The sequence below is a fragment of the Micropterus salmoides genome, unplaced genomic scaffold, assembly GCF_014851395.1.
Source record: "Micropterus salmoides isolate LMB-PRFRI ecotype aquatic unplaced genomic scaffold, ASM1485139v1 Ms_hic_scaffold_11, whole genome shotgun sequence".
NCBI lineage: Eukaryota > Metazoa > Chordata > Actinopteri > Centrarchiformes > Centrarchidae > Micropterus > Micropterus salmoides.
This window is the reverse complement of record NW_024040152.1, coordinates 22,004,380-22,020,648: the sequence shown is the minus strand read 5'-3', so window position 1 is coordinate 22,020,648 and position 16,269 is coordinate 22,004,380. Positions and strand designations below refer to the sequence as shown.

The following is a 16,269-nucleotide window of genomic DNA, read 5'->3' as shown; positions in this document are numbered from 1 at the left end:
CCATTCAGTGAGTCACTGACACAATTTTCATATGAAAAATGTGACTTATTGGACCATTGACACATAATTTAGGCCGTTTCAACATGCAGCTAGTGGAAAATCCTCAAAAACCACATTTTCCCAATATTAAATTTCACTCATTGTAACATAATGATCACCTGCATGCTCATGACAACATAGAGAGGTTTCTTGGACAGTTTAGAATGAGGTCTTTTTCAAGTTGTTGCGCAAAAGCAGGCATTTCCCAACTTCCCAACTTTTATGTAACAGTTTCAACAACTTCTGTGGAAGTGTCCTTTTTCATGTAATATCCTAAAATTCATTTTGATTGGTCTTACCAAAACAAGAAACAGATAAAGGCAAATGTAACCAAATCATCACAGACCATACTGTGATGGCGATTTTTGGTGTAACATATTTTTTAAAAATCTTTTCATGGGGCATTTTTCCTTTTACTTGACAGTACGCAGTAGAGCAGGACAGGAAACATAGAAAGGGGAAGACACACGTTGCTGTGTTGTTTGATGCACACTGAATAAATTCCAGTAAATGAGAAGCTGGTTTTGTGGAGAGGAAATATTAGTTTCTTCTCACTGCAAGGATAGAACCAGAAACAGCCAGCCTCATTCAATATCACTGCATTGGATCATCCTTAAGTACCACATACTGTTCCCAACGGTCTTCTATATGCTCTAAAATACACATTTTGGAAACAACAACCTAACAGGTAGAGCTGCCTATTGTTTGAAATGTGGAGGCTGTATGACGTTTTAGAGGTTTTACAACTCATTTTTCAAACCGCACAAACGCCCACACAGAAAGAAGTTCCTTATAAAATGAGGCTGTCCCTACTGTCAAACTCTAAAGGAGCAGCAACATGCACATCATCAGCATGGTGAGTAGACCTATTCTGTATTTTCAATATTCTGTGTAAGTTTAAGATGACAATATCCAGCAAAGACAGAGACTGATGTGAGGACTGATGATGCTTTAGAGGATGTCTGAACACTATTTTTTTCAAACTGTGAATTAACATATCATAAATACCTTGTGAGTGAATTGAGAAATGTCTGTGTTTTTTATTTTATTTAGTAATTGATTGAATGACCTAATGGGACATGAACTTAAACTTTATCAATGTAATCAGGGATTTCTATTAATTTAGAGTCACTTTTGGCTGCCAATTAACAATAAGTACTTATATTGAAATATTTAGGTCTCCAGTGGACACTGAGCAGTCAATGTGCGAGGTAAATGTCAGGTTAGGTCAGACAAAACACAAGTCATTATTATTGTAAAGGAGTTTTTTATACAAAGAAACAAGGAAATTACATTTTTATTTTATTTCTGTAGAAAGAAGAGAAAAAAAACTCACTGACAACATAGTTACAGTATCACTGTACACTGTATGAAAAATACTATGCAAACGATCAACTGTGTAAAATGACATCTTTTCGATCTTTTGTCTCCAGTTAATTCTAATATCACCGTGACATTCCTGGTTATTATAATTTTGCTTTGCCTATTGGTATTGTACCCTTCAAGGAAAGATGAATAACATTAGTAAACCTAGTTGTACTAGTGGTAGTAGTAGCTACTATCACATTCCAATGAGCAGTATTAAAGGTATGAATACTAACAGTCAACCTCTCCTCAGCTTCTCTTTCCGGTGCTGGTTCTGCTCTGTCTATCGCTGGTGGAATCCGTTCCCACCTTTGAGCACCAAGACCCGTTCTCCAACAACACCCTCATTTGTGACATGTGTCCACCCGGCACGCACATGGTCAAGCAATGCACCCCCACCACGCCCACCAAGTGCGCGCCGTGCAGTTCAAACCACTTCACTGAGTTGTGGAACTACCTGTCCAGGTGTCTGTACTGCAACAACTTCTGCTCTGGCAACCAGGAAGTGGAAAAGGAGTGCTCCGCGGTCAGCAACAGGGTCTGTCGGTGCAAAGAGGGATTCTACTTGAAAGATGACTATTGTATGCTACACTCAGAGTGCGAGCCCGGACATGGTGTTAAAACCAAAGGTATTTATTAGGGGAAAGATAGTTTGTTGTTTTACTTGGATAATTTTCATTGATTTGCTTCAATCGCAGTGTTATGTGCTGAAATATATTTAAAACCTGATATATACGTGTTTTCTCACATAAGAAATTTGCGTATTTATATTCAGAATGAGTGATTAAACATTTTCGCAGTGCGTGTTAATTCTAGGGCGCATCAATAAAACACCACTGTTCTTGTCTACATTTGTAAATCTTTACAAACAAAGAAATATAGCACAATAAAACAATAAACAATGCATCATTAACTTTATTTTATAGTATGACCCGACACAGTTGGATAAACTCTGAAATACGCACGATCTCATGGGCTCTTCTGGAGCCACAACGTATTTAAAACACTGTATAATGACCCCTAATGCATTGTCGTTTTCTTTAGGTACATCACAAACCAACACTGTTTGTGAAGCATGTTCCGATGGCTACTTCTCCAGCTCGTCTTCTGCTCTGGATTCCTGCGTAAATCACCAGAAATGCGCAAACGGACAGACTGTGCTCCTCCCCGGCACACTTTACAACGACGCGGTGTGTGGTACCTGCAAGGATCTTGAAAATGGAGGTGTGTACCTTTTAGAGTTTATTTTAACTGCCTATGATTTAATTAGCCTATACCATTTATAGCTCACGGCAATTTGGGCAATGTTACCGTCGTGGGCCTACGACAAATTACAACAAAGTTTGGATTTCAAAGTCACGTGGTACAACTTTATTTCTCAGGTGAGACGCAAAGGAAGTTCCTCTCAGGATTCTTCAGTATGCACAGGATGCGGGTGGGAAAAATGAAGAAATTTGTCGCCAGGTGAGCCGACAATCTGATTACCTCTGTAAATCGCTTCTCATCTTCCTTCCAACCTATTGTCAACTACTTCCTTCACCCCTAAATCACTTAACACATAGACACCATTATCTCCCTCCAACAGGTACATTATTTATCAGTCTGATTACACGACTCCCATCAGACCTCAGAGAGATGCTCTCCAGAATCAAATCAGGGCGTGGCTGCTCCAGGCTCCAGTGGAGGAGCTGCGCAAACTGCCACAGATGCTGAAGGCCACACAGCTCGTGTCCATGTCAGACAAGCTACGGAAGAGACTGAATGAGATTGAGCAGCAGACCCCAAACTGTACCTTGCTGATGTAGTCGAAAAGACTGCCAAGAGTCCAGATGCAGCCTATTGCCTTCAGTGTTTTTTGTGTAAATTAAACGTTGGTCAGACTATTACTTGATTTAAGTGACTACAGTACACATTTGGGAGAAACTTCACAAGTAAATTGTAGCATTACTCAAGTGTTACATATTAGCTGACTGACGTACTGTAGAAACTTATGTTAGATACGAAAGTGAGAATGTGTACTAGATGTTACCATAGAAATGTGTGAAGTTCTGTAAAAGTGTGTGATATAAAACTGAAACCTTTCACCTTCCACGTGCAGCTAAATAAAGAACACGTTGTAATTCAAAATGTTTCTATCACCAAGACAGAAAACCCCTGTGTCTGCCTGCGCAGTATTGGAGCCTGACTGTAATTTAACCAAATCACCACGTGGTGTCGCCCTCTTCCCTCTTGGTCATTGTGGCCTAAAACATTTTAACATGCAATTATTTTTACAAACCTTACCAGACAGTGAAGTGAATGATTAAAATATTTTATTCATTTATACATTCATATATTTTCCATAATAAACGATAAAAAATGGTTTGCAACAAGTCACATCGTGGTTCATCAAGTGAAATGTTACCCGAAAGAATGAGGCAATTGTGTTTTTCTCAATAAAATTAATTTTAAATCAAAATAGTGGACAAGATTTAATAAAGCTGTGAAAGAACTCATTGATAATTGAATGTCAGGATCCCCAATAGATCCATGGCCAGACGTGACCTCAGGGTAATAAGACTTCTCTCAATACTGATTTTCTTTTTGTTGTTTTTTTATTCATTATTTGGCTCTATACCAACCAACATGCTACAGTAAATTGTCATAGACCTACTTTAACTGCTTTAACAAAAACTCTTCTATTCCTTCCAAAACTTAAGCTACTTTGTGTTGTGATATTCCATGCGTTTGTGTATCCCCCACTGTTACAATGCATAGGCCTATGTATTACAATTATTTTTAGCTTTTTGTTTTTTCAGTGATTTATTATCATTATTATTATTATTATTATTATTAGAAGTAGTAGTAGTAGTATCATTATTATTATATTATGGGTAAGCCTGCAGGGACGACACTTATTCTGTAACATTCCCAGTCGTGATTTAATTGTAACCTTCTTATAGGCTAGATAGGCTATACTAGGTCTGTATTAGCCCACTCTCTTATGTTATGCCGAAATTATCTATTGGGAGTAGTGTTGGTAATGCAGCCTATTTACAGCCCCCTCCTGCTGCAATACAAGCATGGGATTGGGACCCCGTGGGAATCCCGCAGAGACCGCTAGAGGTCCCTGGTTCCCAGCTTGGGAACCTTTAGTGCTGCCTGCTCATTAATATATGTCTGACACCACCATCACCAACGCCCCCTCCTGCCACGCCACAGCGCCCCGGCATCACATCGGCTCCCTGGCTGTCGCATCACCGAGCTGGGAGGGGCCGCGGTTTCCACTATTGGCTGCTCCTGTATTACCGACAGCTTTACGGTAGGGCCACGGCCAGAGAGGATGTGCGTGAGCGGTGGTCTTTTTCATCTCCTTGAAGCGCAGAATCTGCCGGGTTTCAACATGATTTTAAGGGGACTCTAGCGGGATTTCTTTCCTACTGTTTCTTCAGCACACAACTGTGAACCCCGCGCTGCTTAACCTGAAAAGAGATGCGCGCAGATAAACGCGGATACATTGTCCGGACACCGCGAGAGGAGGAGAGGAGCATGTAACCGGGAGAAACGCACCGGCGGCACCACCTGACACTTCCCCCTCTCGCTACTTGTTTTCCCATAATTGTAGGCTTTTTGCTGTGTTGACTGAACTCTTCTCCTTGGATTTGGATTTTACATTCAGCAAAATGAGCGAAGAAGTGTCAGAGGTCCCCAAAGAGCTCCTGGGTAAGAACAGACACGCATCATTTGTAGCCATGTGTCCAGACTGGAACAATCACGCAGACAGCCTTTATCGGATTCCATACTCCCAGTGTGCATGTGCTCCTGATTGAGTTTAGTAGTGATCTTGTTGAACTGCTACAGTAAAACATATTCCATACATAATATGCAGCCATATTGATTGTGTCTGAGACACAATAGTAATGCTAGTAGTTCCCATATTGTTCATACAACCCATATCCCTGCAGGGCCAGGTTTGTTGTGAAATCCTTATTGTGATAATTAATGTCCCTACAAAATCTAAAATACATTCCCTCATGGTGCAACAGTCAAAAACAGACATGATTTTATCCAGAATAAATTAGCTGTTCGCATTGCCTCCACACATCTTCAGTGAGATTGTATAGCTGCAGTAAAGCTTGAAGCTGTGTATACATAGGTGCTTGTACTGTTAATATCATGTGGACTGTACAGCCTATATTTGGAAGAAAAGCTAAATTGTTTAGATGAGTGGCCAGCCTGTCATCTCTCTGCATGCAACTTACAGGTTTATTTTCCCGAAAGTAACCATGGTCCACTCTCACATCACTAGCCTGGGGTGTTAACATAGCTGGTAACCCTCACTCGTTCTGTCCATTTGGTTAAAGTCGGCCATGTTTCTCATGACTTGTTTGCACTGATTGTGGACATACACTTTAGAGTCCTGCAGGTTGTAAGGCTCAAGCTCAGGGTCTCTTTGTTTGGCAAAGTAGCTCAGTTTTTAACACCCCTGTGCAATGTTGGACAAGCACAAGCTCTTTCTCCCTCTCTCTCCCCATCTCTTGTGGACACACACAAGCCTGCAATGTTCCTTTGGCTCCATTTATTGGAGAGACAAAGTGCACACTTTGGATGAGGCTTCAAGGAAAATGCTAGGTCACGTAGTTGCTTGGTCAGGCATTCATTCGCTGAGTCATAGAAGTCCTCAGCCAGCCAGTCATTTATATCCCTGTGCTCTCACAAAACTATCATACGTTGTTTGAGCTCTTATTTGTTATTTAGGAACAGAAGCTAGAGGATAAAAGTAAGTTCATTTTATCCCTAAATGTGCACATAGCACAGTATCATCTTTAACCTTTTAACATCCAGTATGAACCTTCTGTTTCCCACTAAGTAGCTAAAATATTTTTAAAATCATCTTATTCTACTTTGCATGACAATGTCATATGTTGTATATTCTGTATTACCTTTTTTATTAAGACTCAGTGTTTGCTATGGCTGCACCTTTCCATCAATTGGAAATATTGTATCATTTTATACACATTTCTCCCCAACATATTAGCCTGACATGTTTGGCATCATTGGACACTTTGGGATCTGAACTACAATATTACAGAAATTGCTTATTCCCCTGCGGACACTTTGAAAACCTATTTAAATGGGAAAAATAATGTGTCTTTTCCTGATTTCTTATGGTCCAGCTTCCACTCGAACTTAGAGTCAGCAAGTTCTCTGTCTTCATCCCCTCTATTCCAGAGTTTTCCTGATCCTGTCGGACAAACTTTCCCAACACTGTGCACTTAACATGAGGAATTTAGTTTGCCATGATCTGAGTGTCATGTGGTGTTGTCTGGATGAGTATATAACCAGCCATTGTTTGAAACATTCTCTGGTGCCCGTGATTCAACATCATACAAGATCACTCTTCGCATCCAGCGCACACAAGGAATTTCAGCATGATGCTGCAGATGAGCTACAGAAGATATTACGATGTGCGTTTGCTGTTAGAGCAATTATTTTGACATTTTCTGCCATTGCATCTGCCTGGTCTCGTAGGCAATGATCGGCGTAGGCGGGGGGGGCAATAGCACTTCACGTGGTATTGCTATGATCTTAAACACCTTTTTGCAACTCTCTAGAGTGATAGTTAATTTAGATCTAATGAGTGACATCATCAACAAACAAATTTGGATTGGCTGAGAGTCAGTGAATTGGAGAGTGACTTTATGGGCTTGTGAATTGTTTGAGATTTTACAAGGCCATAGGTCTCCCATTTCACCACCTTCCACACAAGTCCCTACTGATATGCATCCTAGTGTGACCTAGTGCACATACAGCTGGCTGGTAAAATTTCCACTCCTGTCACAGTTTTAATGAATGAATTGATTTAGTGGAAAAATTATATATGAGAGTCTGTCAGGAGCTTTTTCTGTCTGGGACCAAAAACTGCCCAGGCTCATTAAAGCTTACCAGGTTTCATTTTGTGTAGAAACCCTATAGAGACATCTCTGTGTATCACTGGTTGTCTAAAGCTATACTTTTGGAACTGCTGCAGTAGGAATTGGTGCACATTGGAGTTTATTAAGCATGGCTGGCAGATGAACCACTTTGCCTAATTATTAGTTTCACTTTGATCTGATGATGGTTTGAGGAAGCCTGTAGGCGAGGATACGTGTGAGCCAGCACAGATGTACACACACAGAATCCCTCTCTGTCTCAGACACATGTGCACAGACAACATCAGCTGCTGTGTGGTGGGTGGATTAGGAGCGTGGAGAGGCGGCTGACCCAGTTCTGCTCTCTAAGCCAGTTCCCAGTTGAAGGCTCATACTGGGCGTCAATCTGAACTGTGGAACACACACTCATATTGTTCTTTGTGTATGTTTGTGTTTCAGTATACTGTCTATTTGATGTGTATTTATAAATTAATGAAAAAGGGTGTTATTTTTAATGAATTGTTGTGTGTATATATATATATATATATATATATGAAAGTATGGAAAAATGGCAATTCACAAACTCCTAAAGTGATGTCTTAAATTGCTTCTTTTGGCAAACAACAGTGCAAAACCCTCATGTGTTCAACTTACAGTTATAAAAAACAGAGAAAAGCAGCAAATTCTTACGTTTTAGAACCTGGAACTTGTCAGTCCACCTCTTTTAAGCGAGGCCGAAATAGCTCAACAGTCATGATGGTTTTTATAGCTCCATTTTTTTGTGTTTAGTGCCAGTCACCAATTGTTAGCATGCAAACATGGTAAATGTTACATTTGCTAACCAGCAGCTGGTCAGCATTGTTGTTGAACATGTTAGCATGCTAAAGTTAGCATTTACCTCAAAGCACCACCGGGTCAATTTGCGACCAGGAGTCAGAGGTCATGCTCCACAAAGATATAAATGGATAGTGAAATGCAGTCTGAATGCACCATTAATCTTGTTGCTTGATGTCCTGAATAATTCATTGATTGTGGTTTAATATATTTTCTGTTGATCTAACTAATCTTTTCTGCACTGTCATAGATAAGTATGTATGTGAAGACGTGTAACCGTTTGTTCAGTTTGTTACTAGTTTGACTGGCGGTGTGTCTGTATTTGGTGTCAGAATCACTGGTGACAGTTTCACATCTCACCCACAGACAATGAAAAATGAGCCCAAATCTGACACAAAGAAATCAGCCTTCAAAAGAGGGATTCATGATGCGCAAATTACTAGATGAAAGATCATTCTGCCTGTGTTGTGTTGGGGAATTATTCCCCTTGTAGCAGAAACGCTCTCAGCTGTCTGTGCCTTGCTGAGGAAATCGAAATGGGGAAATTTTGACTCAAGTTGACTATTTGATTGGGTCTTTGTTGAGACTTTGTGGGAAAGAGCCTACAAAGTAAAGATCAATTGTCTCTTCTCCTCTCTGTTATATTTTTAATTTAAAAATAACATTAACATTCAATGCACACATATACAGAATTTTTTTAATCTCCTGATTCTATCTCCTCTTCCCCGTGTAGAGAGTGTGAGAGATGCAGTGGGGAGGAAGGTGAAGCTGTCACTGAGGAAGAGAGTCAAACTAGAGATCAAAGGAGACAAGACGGAGAACAGAGTCTTGGTGAGTCAACTCCGTCTGCTTTCGAGCTACTTGTTCATTAAGGGAAGTAAAAAATGTGCCTGTCTTTTTGTCCCACATTTCTCTTCTCTTGAAATTTACATGTTTCATTTAAGAGCATCAAAACCTCCCTGCCTTCATCTCACTTATCCTCAGCACTTGACAGACGTTCAATTTTTCAACCTTCACAGCGAGCACCACTTTGCCGCATTGTCACTCTATTTCATGGTCAAAATATCAAAACCGTTTCCAAAAAGCATCATTATCTTTCAGTCCCACTGGTCACATTCACTTTAAGTGGAACCAGTATCATCTTAGCTGCAGAGAGGTTTCTTCCTGCACTTGAATCTTTGCTCATTTATAAGAAGGTTTTATAAATGATTGCTAGTAACTGGGTCATTTTATTTTCACTGCAGGGTATATATGTGCCAAAGTTTTAAGTGCAAATTGCATAAGAAAGTGTTGCACAAGCTCTGAACTACTAATAATTTCTCACAGTTTGATGAATCGGAGGAAATGAGCCATTGATTCAATTAGCCCTTCAGCCCTGTTCCTTTACCTTATATGTGTTTACACTTTGACAAATTAAAAGTATGAAGAAAAAGCTATTGGCACTTCTTGTTTGCAATTTACCTATGGATGAAGAAAAATTCAGGTTCTGGAGTTATAAGAACTGTCTTTTTCCCCTTGATTTCTAAGCACGTTTATGGACGTTTATTCATGACAGACGTCAAAGGTATTGATGTCCTTGTAAAGTGTGAGTCACTGAATCTAAAAATATGTTTATTATTATGTCTGTGTGTTCAAAAGTTATGATTCCAAGAAGGAATATTATTTTTGACAACAATTGCAACAATCCGGTGCTAAGGGTTAAAAGTACCTTAACTGCCTGCATGAGCTTAGTGCCACTGCTGCTAACGCTGACTGTGTTGATCAGTGGGTCAAACTACAATAACTAACTTCCCGTTGTTTTCAGAACACCGGCCTATACTTGTCCTCCATGCTGTATCTGTGCCCCTGACAGTCTAAACCAGAAGCTTTCAAACAGTGAGCGATGCCTCTCCTTCAATTCCCGTGCGCCCCTGGGGATGTGTGCCTTGCAGTTTGAAAACTTCTGGTTTAGACATTTTCAGCGGTCTTTATTTAGCCTCAATGAAAAGTCATGCTAAAACAATAAAAGCAGCTGTTGTGTGTTAAACGCTTTTTTTAAACGTAACATTGTTACGCTTTTAGTTATACAGCTCTGTGTGGAAGAGACAAAAGAAATTGGGTAGAAGAGAAAGTTATAAAAGCTATGTGGAAAAGGCCTGCACAGCCAAGTTGTTGCTTTAGGACGTGATATTTGGGACATTAACAGAACTATCAGGCAGAATCCCTGGGCATGTTTAACTTTAATATATAGGCTTCAATATGTCATCTAGGGATGTGAGCTGAGAGAGAGGTGTGAGACAGAAATGATGAGCTTCTCTTTCACACCTCCTGCACCCGCTAAATGATCTGGGAGCACGCTGAGGTGGGAAGCAGCAGGAGAGAGTTCCTATGCAAGATGATTGCACTTGTCAGTTTATGTAATGTAATCATTAATCGGAGACACGCCATTAATGCTGGAATCCACAGCTATTGATTTTAAATCAGCAAGGAATATGAGAATCTACAGTAACATTCATTTAAATCTCTATGGAATACATGGTATGTGTTCTAGTTTTCTTCCAATATAATGTAATAAAGCATTAATCTTCACTCTAAATTACAGTATTTTTCAACCAGGGTCTTATTCTTGACCTCACCTCTTTTTATAAATTTGGGAAACGTGACTCCGGCAAAACAACCTATATCAGGGAAACAGAAAGTAAAGAAAGATCCTCTTTCTATAATCTAATCTAGTCCAGCACGTACGTCATATAACAATGCAAAGAAGTGGGAGTCAGTACTGGGAAGGGAGGAATTCCAGTGGAGTGGTTCTGGTATTTCATCCAGACGCAGAGCATGAGAATGACTCGGTGAGTTTGTATCAACGCTGTGCTTGACCGAGCTGGACAAATAAACCACTGTTTGTTGTTCTGCAGAAAAACAGAGTTTGAGAAACTGATTATGGAGGAAGTGGCATGGAGAGAGCACAAACATGTCATTTCTAATGTTAGACATGATGAAAGAACAATATATTTACAGACTGTTTTGAGATCAGATGTTGTAATCAAATAAATGTTAGCTTTAAAGTAAGTCTCAAGTGTTTCTGAGATGTGTGCAAGCATAATGCAGCAAAATGTTAAAGGAGCCCTCTGCTCTGATTTTAAACATGAAGATCTTGCGGGTACTACTCAGCCTCAGAAAATAAATACTTGTATATTATCTTCCGTGGCTCTGGATGGAGATCTTTGAATTAAAAAAACAGATGATGTCATCAGGGTGATTTTTTTGAGGGCTTGAAACCTCAAATGTTTAGAAATAGAAAATTTGCAATACCAGCTGGAAATGTGGACTTTGGTGATCACTAGTCAGTCAGGGACAGTCTTACCATAAAGCTAGTCAAGTTTCATTGTGGGATGTGTAGGATCCAGTGAGCTTGACCCATGACAGGGACCAAAAAGTCAGAATGTCTCAGATTCTGCTTTGATTTTGTCCTTTCATTTTGAAATCTGTCACAAGTCCTTTAACTTTGTGGAAGTGCAACTCTAAATTGCAGAAGTACCCCTTTTTAAAATTTTTATTATATTCTATAATTATAATTATATTCTAACATGATATTCAGTTTTTGCTTCAGTTTATTTTAGCTTAATTTATTTGCAGTCTCAATGAAATAATCATGGTAAACGATGCTAGAACAACAATAAAAGTCAAAAATGTAAATGAAAATAAAAAAGTTACAAAAGTGTGATCATGCAGGAAATGAAATTGCAGTTGAGTGTGGTAAGGAGTCAGAGGGTATAATAAAATAATGTGTGTCCTTGTACACGTTTGAGAAGAGGAAAATAGTGTGTGTGTGTGGGGGGGGGGTATTTTCTTTGCCCAGAAGTGTGATTTCGATTTTTAAACCACAGGAAGGTCATGTGTGTCACATCTTTATTAACAGATGTGAATGTTGAGCAGCTTCAGACAGTATAAAAGCAGCACTGCTGTCTCTTGGTGAGTAATTGAGTTAATCTGTGTGACTAATAGGAGTTTGTCTGTCTATTTCCGCTGCTATCCTGCTTCCTGTGGCTGTGTGTGGAACATACACCTGTGGGTGTGATATTGAAACTCTGAACTTTAGACAATATTACTGTATTTACATCGATGTGTCTGTTCAAAACCATAGAGTATTACTGTCTTTCCTCTTCCCGTTGACAAAAATAAATAAACTGAGGTTGTATTTGTCACACAGCTGAATAAGTTGTCTTCAATTTCCAGTTTGACATTATGTTGTAATCCATGAGAATGAATGTTAGAGACTTTGAACGACTATGGCCTTCTCAGTGTGGTAATTAAGTATAAGTCACCTCAAATGTCAAACACACAACCCATCTTTCTCCCCCTGGGATTTACAGTCCACATTTGATGTTTTTTGTTTACCTTTATTGAACTTCCCTTGTCAGATTACTGCATTCACTAGAGCGCTTGATTTACTTCAGACAATGCAGAGTATCCTTCTACAGTGTAAACTGTACAGATAATGAAGGGAGGAATATGGTTATTTTTACTATCAGTTTATTTGTCTGTCAAATACACTGAAGTCTTTCCTCCTTTTTTCTCGCTGACCTTTGCTTAGACTGGGAGTGGAGTACTACAATGCCCGAGGCATCTCTTAAGCACACTAAAGCTTGATAGAGACAGTCATCTCCCTCCTTTGAAGATGGAGGCATGAACATGGTAGAGATAATAACATCAGTCCATCAAACAAACCTTGGGGAAGAGTAGAGGAGGGTGGATAGGAGAAGGAGGTGAGAGAAGTACAGGGCAGAGGGGATGCAGGGAGTAAAAAGAGAAGAATCATGTAGAAAGAAAGCTGCACACTGTAAAACTCTTACAGTGTGGCAGACCGATATAATCAGGGACATAGTGTTAAGCTAGAAAGAAATAAGACAGCCCAGCAAACATTTAGTCACTGAAAAGATTTTAACATCTAGTGTCAGAGGTAAAAAATTGTTAATGGTGATGCTATGTAAAATCAGGAGATAGAGGAGTTAGGGTACACATTTCTACTTTAATGTTTTGCTTTTTATCTACTTATTTATTTTATTGATGGCAATGACGATCTGTCGTAGGATATGGACCAAAAAGTCATATCCTGGTAATGTTAGGCTGACTACCAGTATAAAATATATATCTGTATTTTCTGCTTAATGTGCATACTCGCAGACCTAACGTACCTCTGCTGCAAACATATCAGCGTGCCCTGCTTCTTTCAGTCTCTCCCTCTCCCTGTAAGTCTGCTCTGGTGATTTTCTCCATCAGTAGCAGGCTACATTATAATATAAATACTGACTGAACCGTTGTTTTTCTTTTTACAAGCCAGGTCTTCAGCAGTGTCGACCGGCACTGTCTCTACCTCCATGTTGTTGAGAGTTTGTGAGAAGATGGCTGCGTGCAGATGCAGAGACAGGGGGGAATTAACTCAAACATCAAACGATCGGTTTTGAAGTTATATCGGTACACCTCATAATACCGATATACCGCCCAGCCCTAATCTGTCGGCCTATCAGTCCAGCACAGTGGTCAAGACTGAAATATCTCAACAACTGTTAGATGTATTGCAATCAAATGTGGTACAGGTGTTCATATTTTCCTCAGGATTAACTAATCACATTGATGAATACTTGAGTTTACATTTCCACTAGTCAGGGAAATGTTTAATTTGTACATCATGTTGAATGCTAATTAGCAAATATTAACATGCAAACACACTAAAATAAGATGTTGAACTTTGTAAACATTAAAAATGGTAAAAATCACCATGTTAGCACTGCTACTGTAACTGTAACATTTAGATCCAAGCACCGCTGTTCCTGTGTAACCGTAGCTTCAAGGAGCCACTAGGATGGCTTGGTATTAACCGTATCCCCTATCTTTCCAAACCCTTAACCAAGTGTTTTAGTTGCCTAACTTTAACCGTACCTTAACAATGTTACATTTGCCATGATCTTTTCCCAACCTTAACCATGCCGTGGTTGCAGTGTACACATATTGTAGAACGTGTGAATTTGAAAACATTGGTACCTTTATTCTTGAATCCAGAGAGATAATTCAGAGTTTTGCAAAGGCATCCAATATAAACAGCTCAACTCCCATGATTGTGTTTGACCTGGAGATCATAGTTCTTTCTTTTGTCCTGCCATTAGCCATGTGTCAGTGTTATTGATTTACAGATACTTTGACATCCATTCAGAACTATGATACTAGACGTTGGCATAGTGTCCAACTTCCTGTTGATCTCCGCGTGTGAATAAAGGAAAGTGTATGGGTGTCTGTTTGTCCAAGCCAGAGACTGACACCAATACTTATCTGCTTTGTTGTTTCCCATTGTTTGCTTTGTATGTGGGAGTGGCACTGACACAGCACATATGACACATTGTGAAATAAAACTCTTAAACATCAACACAATTAAATCTAGAGTAGAGCAGATTCAAATGTTACTATGCCCAGACACAGCAGCTATACTAGTCAATGAAGTTACAGAATCTTCAGGGTTTACAGTTTCAAGATGATCAGGATTCACATGTTTCTTAAAACTGTACACAGTGAACTGTAAATCAGAATGGGTCCTTAGATGACAATGGTTTTCTGTTTGAGTCTGACAATAGCCTTGGAGTTTTTTTGTTGCACAGATACATGACACAATATGATACAAAACATTGTTTAATTCTGTTTAGTCACTTGTCTACTGTTTGCAGAGCAACAGTTACCGTAGTGTAGCTGGAGAAATAGTGCATCATAGTAGCTCTTTGTATTTTCTTTTGTATTTTCTTTATTTTAAAGTGTGGTTTTGACTTTTTAACCACAGGAAGGTAATCTTTTCTTCAGTCCCTCCACAAGTTAAAAAAGCTGTACTTTACTTCCCCCTCTCTTAGTTTGTCTTGATTTTGACTTTGATTGTCTTGGTTTGACCATTTCCGAGTCCACCAAAATGACAGAAACCTAACTGTTATGCAATAACAGTAATGCCCAAATAACTGTATTTCATTGCAAATATTTTGCTGCATTTGTACAAATATTGTACTAATATGTCTCACTGATTCGGGTAACCCAATGAAACAAATGACCCATGAATACATCGGAGAAGAGGCCAAAGCCTAGGATCTTATCCAACTTGTCTTTCCCACCATCTTCTCACCTTGAGGTCTATCATTAGGGGCAGTGATAAAAGGGAAGTGACACAGTCCTGTACTCCCCAATGATCACCTGTAATGTCATCTCAAGGGAACCTGCACTAGTATCCTTCATAAGTAGTACGAAAACCTTTTCCTTGAAGGCTGCAGAGCAAGTATTTGTCATATTTAAAATTTTCTTTTTCATAATAGTCTATGGTATCCAGTCTTTGCTGTAGGCTGTTAAAGTTTTTTTTATAGCGTGGCTACTTTTTTTACAGAAAGGATATAAAAATTGCTGTGAATTTATTGCTGTGTTTACATTTTAGTTATTGTTGGATCTGGTTAGTTGGTCACTAGAAATTTTCCTGTGATCACAGAATGATGAAGTGAAGCCCTGGAAAACAATCATTTAGATTAGTATTTGTATGTTGATATGATAGTTACTGGTGAAAGATTTTCCATTGCAATGTTGTAGTTTTTATGTTGAATGAGATAAAATGAAAATGAGATACATCAATCCTTGTTAGACCTACAGTACAACTTTTAGAGCACAGTATGGGTCATGTTGTATGACAATAAACAATATTTGTGTTTGCATCAGTGATTTGGCTATATGACTGACATCTTTTCTCATACAGTATTTGTGTTATTTGTCTAAATGTTAGTATTTTAATCTAGTTTTAAAGACCTGAAGGTTAATGTGTTGTCACTTTTTCAATGGAGAGTTAAACATGTTAAATGCAGTACCCTCTTACATTCTGAAGAGCAAACATCATTTATTTTCTCTGTTCTGTGCTTTTTAAAGTATCTGAAGTCAACTTCACCGTTCATGATATGGAAACCTCATTTTTCTTTCCCTCCTTTTCCTTTTTTTTCTACATGTCATACAGTGGGTGTTTTGTATTTTGAGAATGTGTGGTCCAAGCAGAGTCTGACAAAAACCATAGTGACTTTACAGGAGTCTTCCCTGACTAACTAAATCTATTTATAGGTTTGCTTTCGTTTATTGAGGTTGGGAATCATTTTGT

At 39.1% G+C, this 16,269-nt stretch overlaps 2 protein-coding genes and 1 long non-coding RNA gene across 4 annotated transcripts in view; all 3 read left to right on the top strand.

Moving 5' to 3' along the window:
• The first annotated feature begins 771 nt into the window (after window positions 1-771).
• On the top strand, window positions 772-3,765 carry LOC119897866 (tumor necrosis factor receptor superfamily member 6B-like). Its single transcript, XM_038711881.1, has 5 exons — window positions 772-895; window positions 1,658-2,033; window positions 2,449-2,628; window positions 2,787-2,868; window positions 2,990-3,765. The coding sequence occupies exons 1-5, from the start codon at window positions 878-880 to the stop codon at window positions 3,207-3,209; spliced, it is 876 nt and encodes a 291-aa protein (XP_038567809.1). The 5' UTR covers window positions 772-877; the 3' UTR covers window positions 3,210-3,765.
• Window positions 3,766-4,695: 930 nt separating this feature from the next.
• LOC119897863 (F-actin-uncapping protein LRRC16A-like) overlaps window positions 4,696-16,269 on the top strand; it is an 85,181-nt gene continuing 73,607 nt past the window's right edge. The window contains exons 1-2 of one of the 2 annotated variants that reach the window (XM_038711878.1): window positions 4,696-5,106; window positions 8,863-8,960. In XM_038711878.1, coding sequence (XP_038567806.1) covers window positions 5,067-5,106; window positions 8,863-8,960 — 138 coding nt within the window. In that variant the 5' untranslated portion in view covers window positions 4,696-5,066. The remainder of the gene's footprint in view (window positions 5,107-8,862; window positions 8,961-16,269) is intronic. The other variant, XM_038711879.1, reaches the window with a different exon arrangement.
• Window positions 10,568-15,838, top strand: LOC119897865. Its single transcript, XR_005443456.1, has 3 exons — window positions 10,568-10,957; window positions 12,028-12,080; window positions 13,446-15,838. It is a non-coding gene; the product is annotated as an uncharacterized LOC119897865 (long non-coding RNA).

Excerpts from the sequence above, each read along its gene's own strand:
- LOC119897866 (XM_038711881.1), top strand. Across the intron at positions 2,629-2,786 it reads CAAGGATCTTGAAAATGGAG|GTGAGACGCAAAGGAAGTTC; the intron begins GTGTGTACCTTT and ends TTTATTTCTCAG. Across the intron at positions 2,869-2,989 it reads ATGAAGAAATTTGTCGCCAG|GTACATTATTTATCAGTCTG; the intron begins GTGAGCCGACAA and ends TCCCTCCAACAG.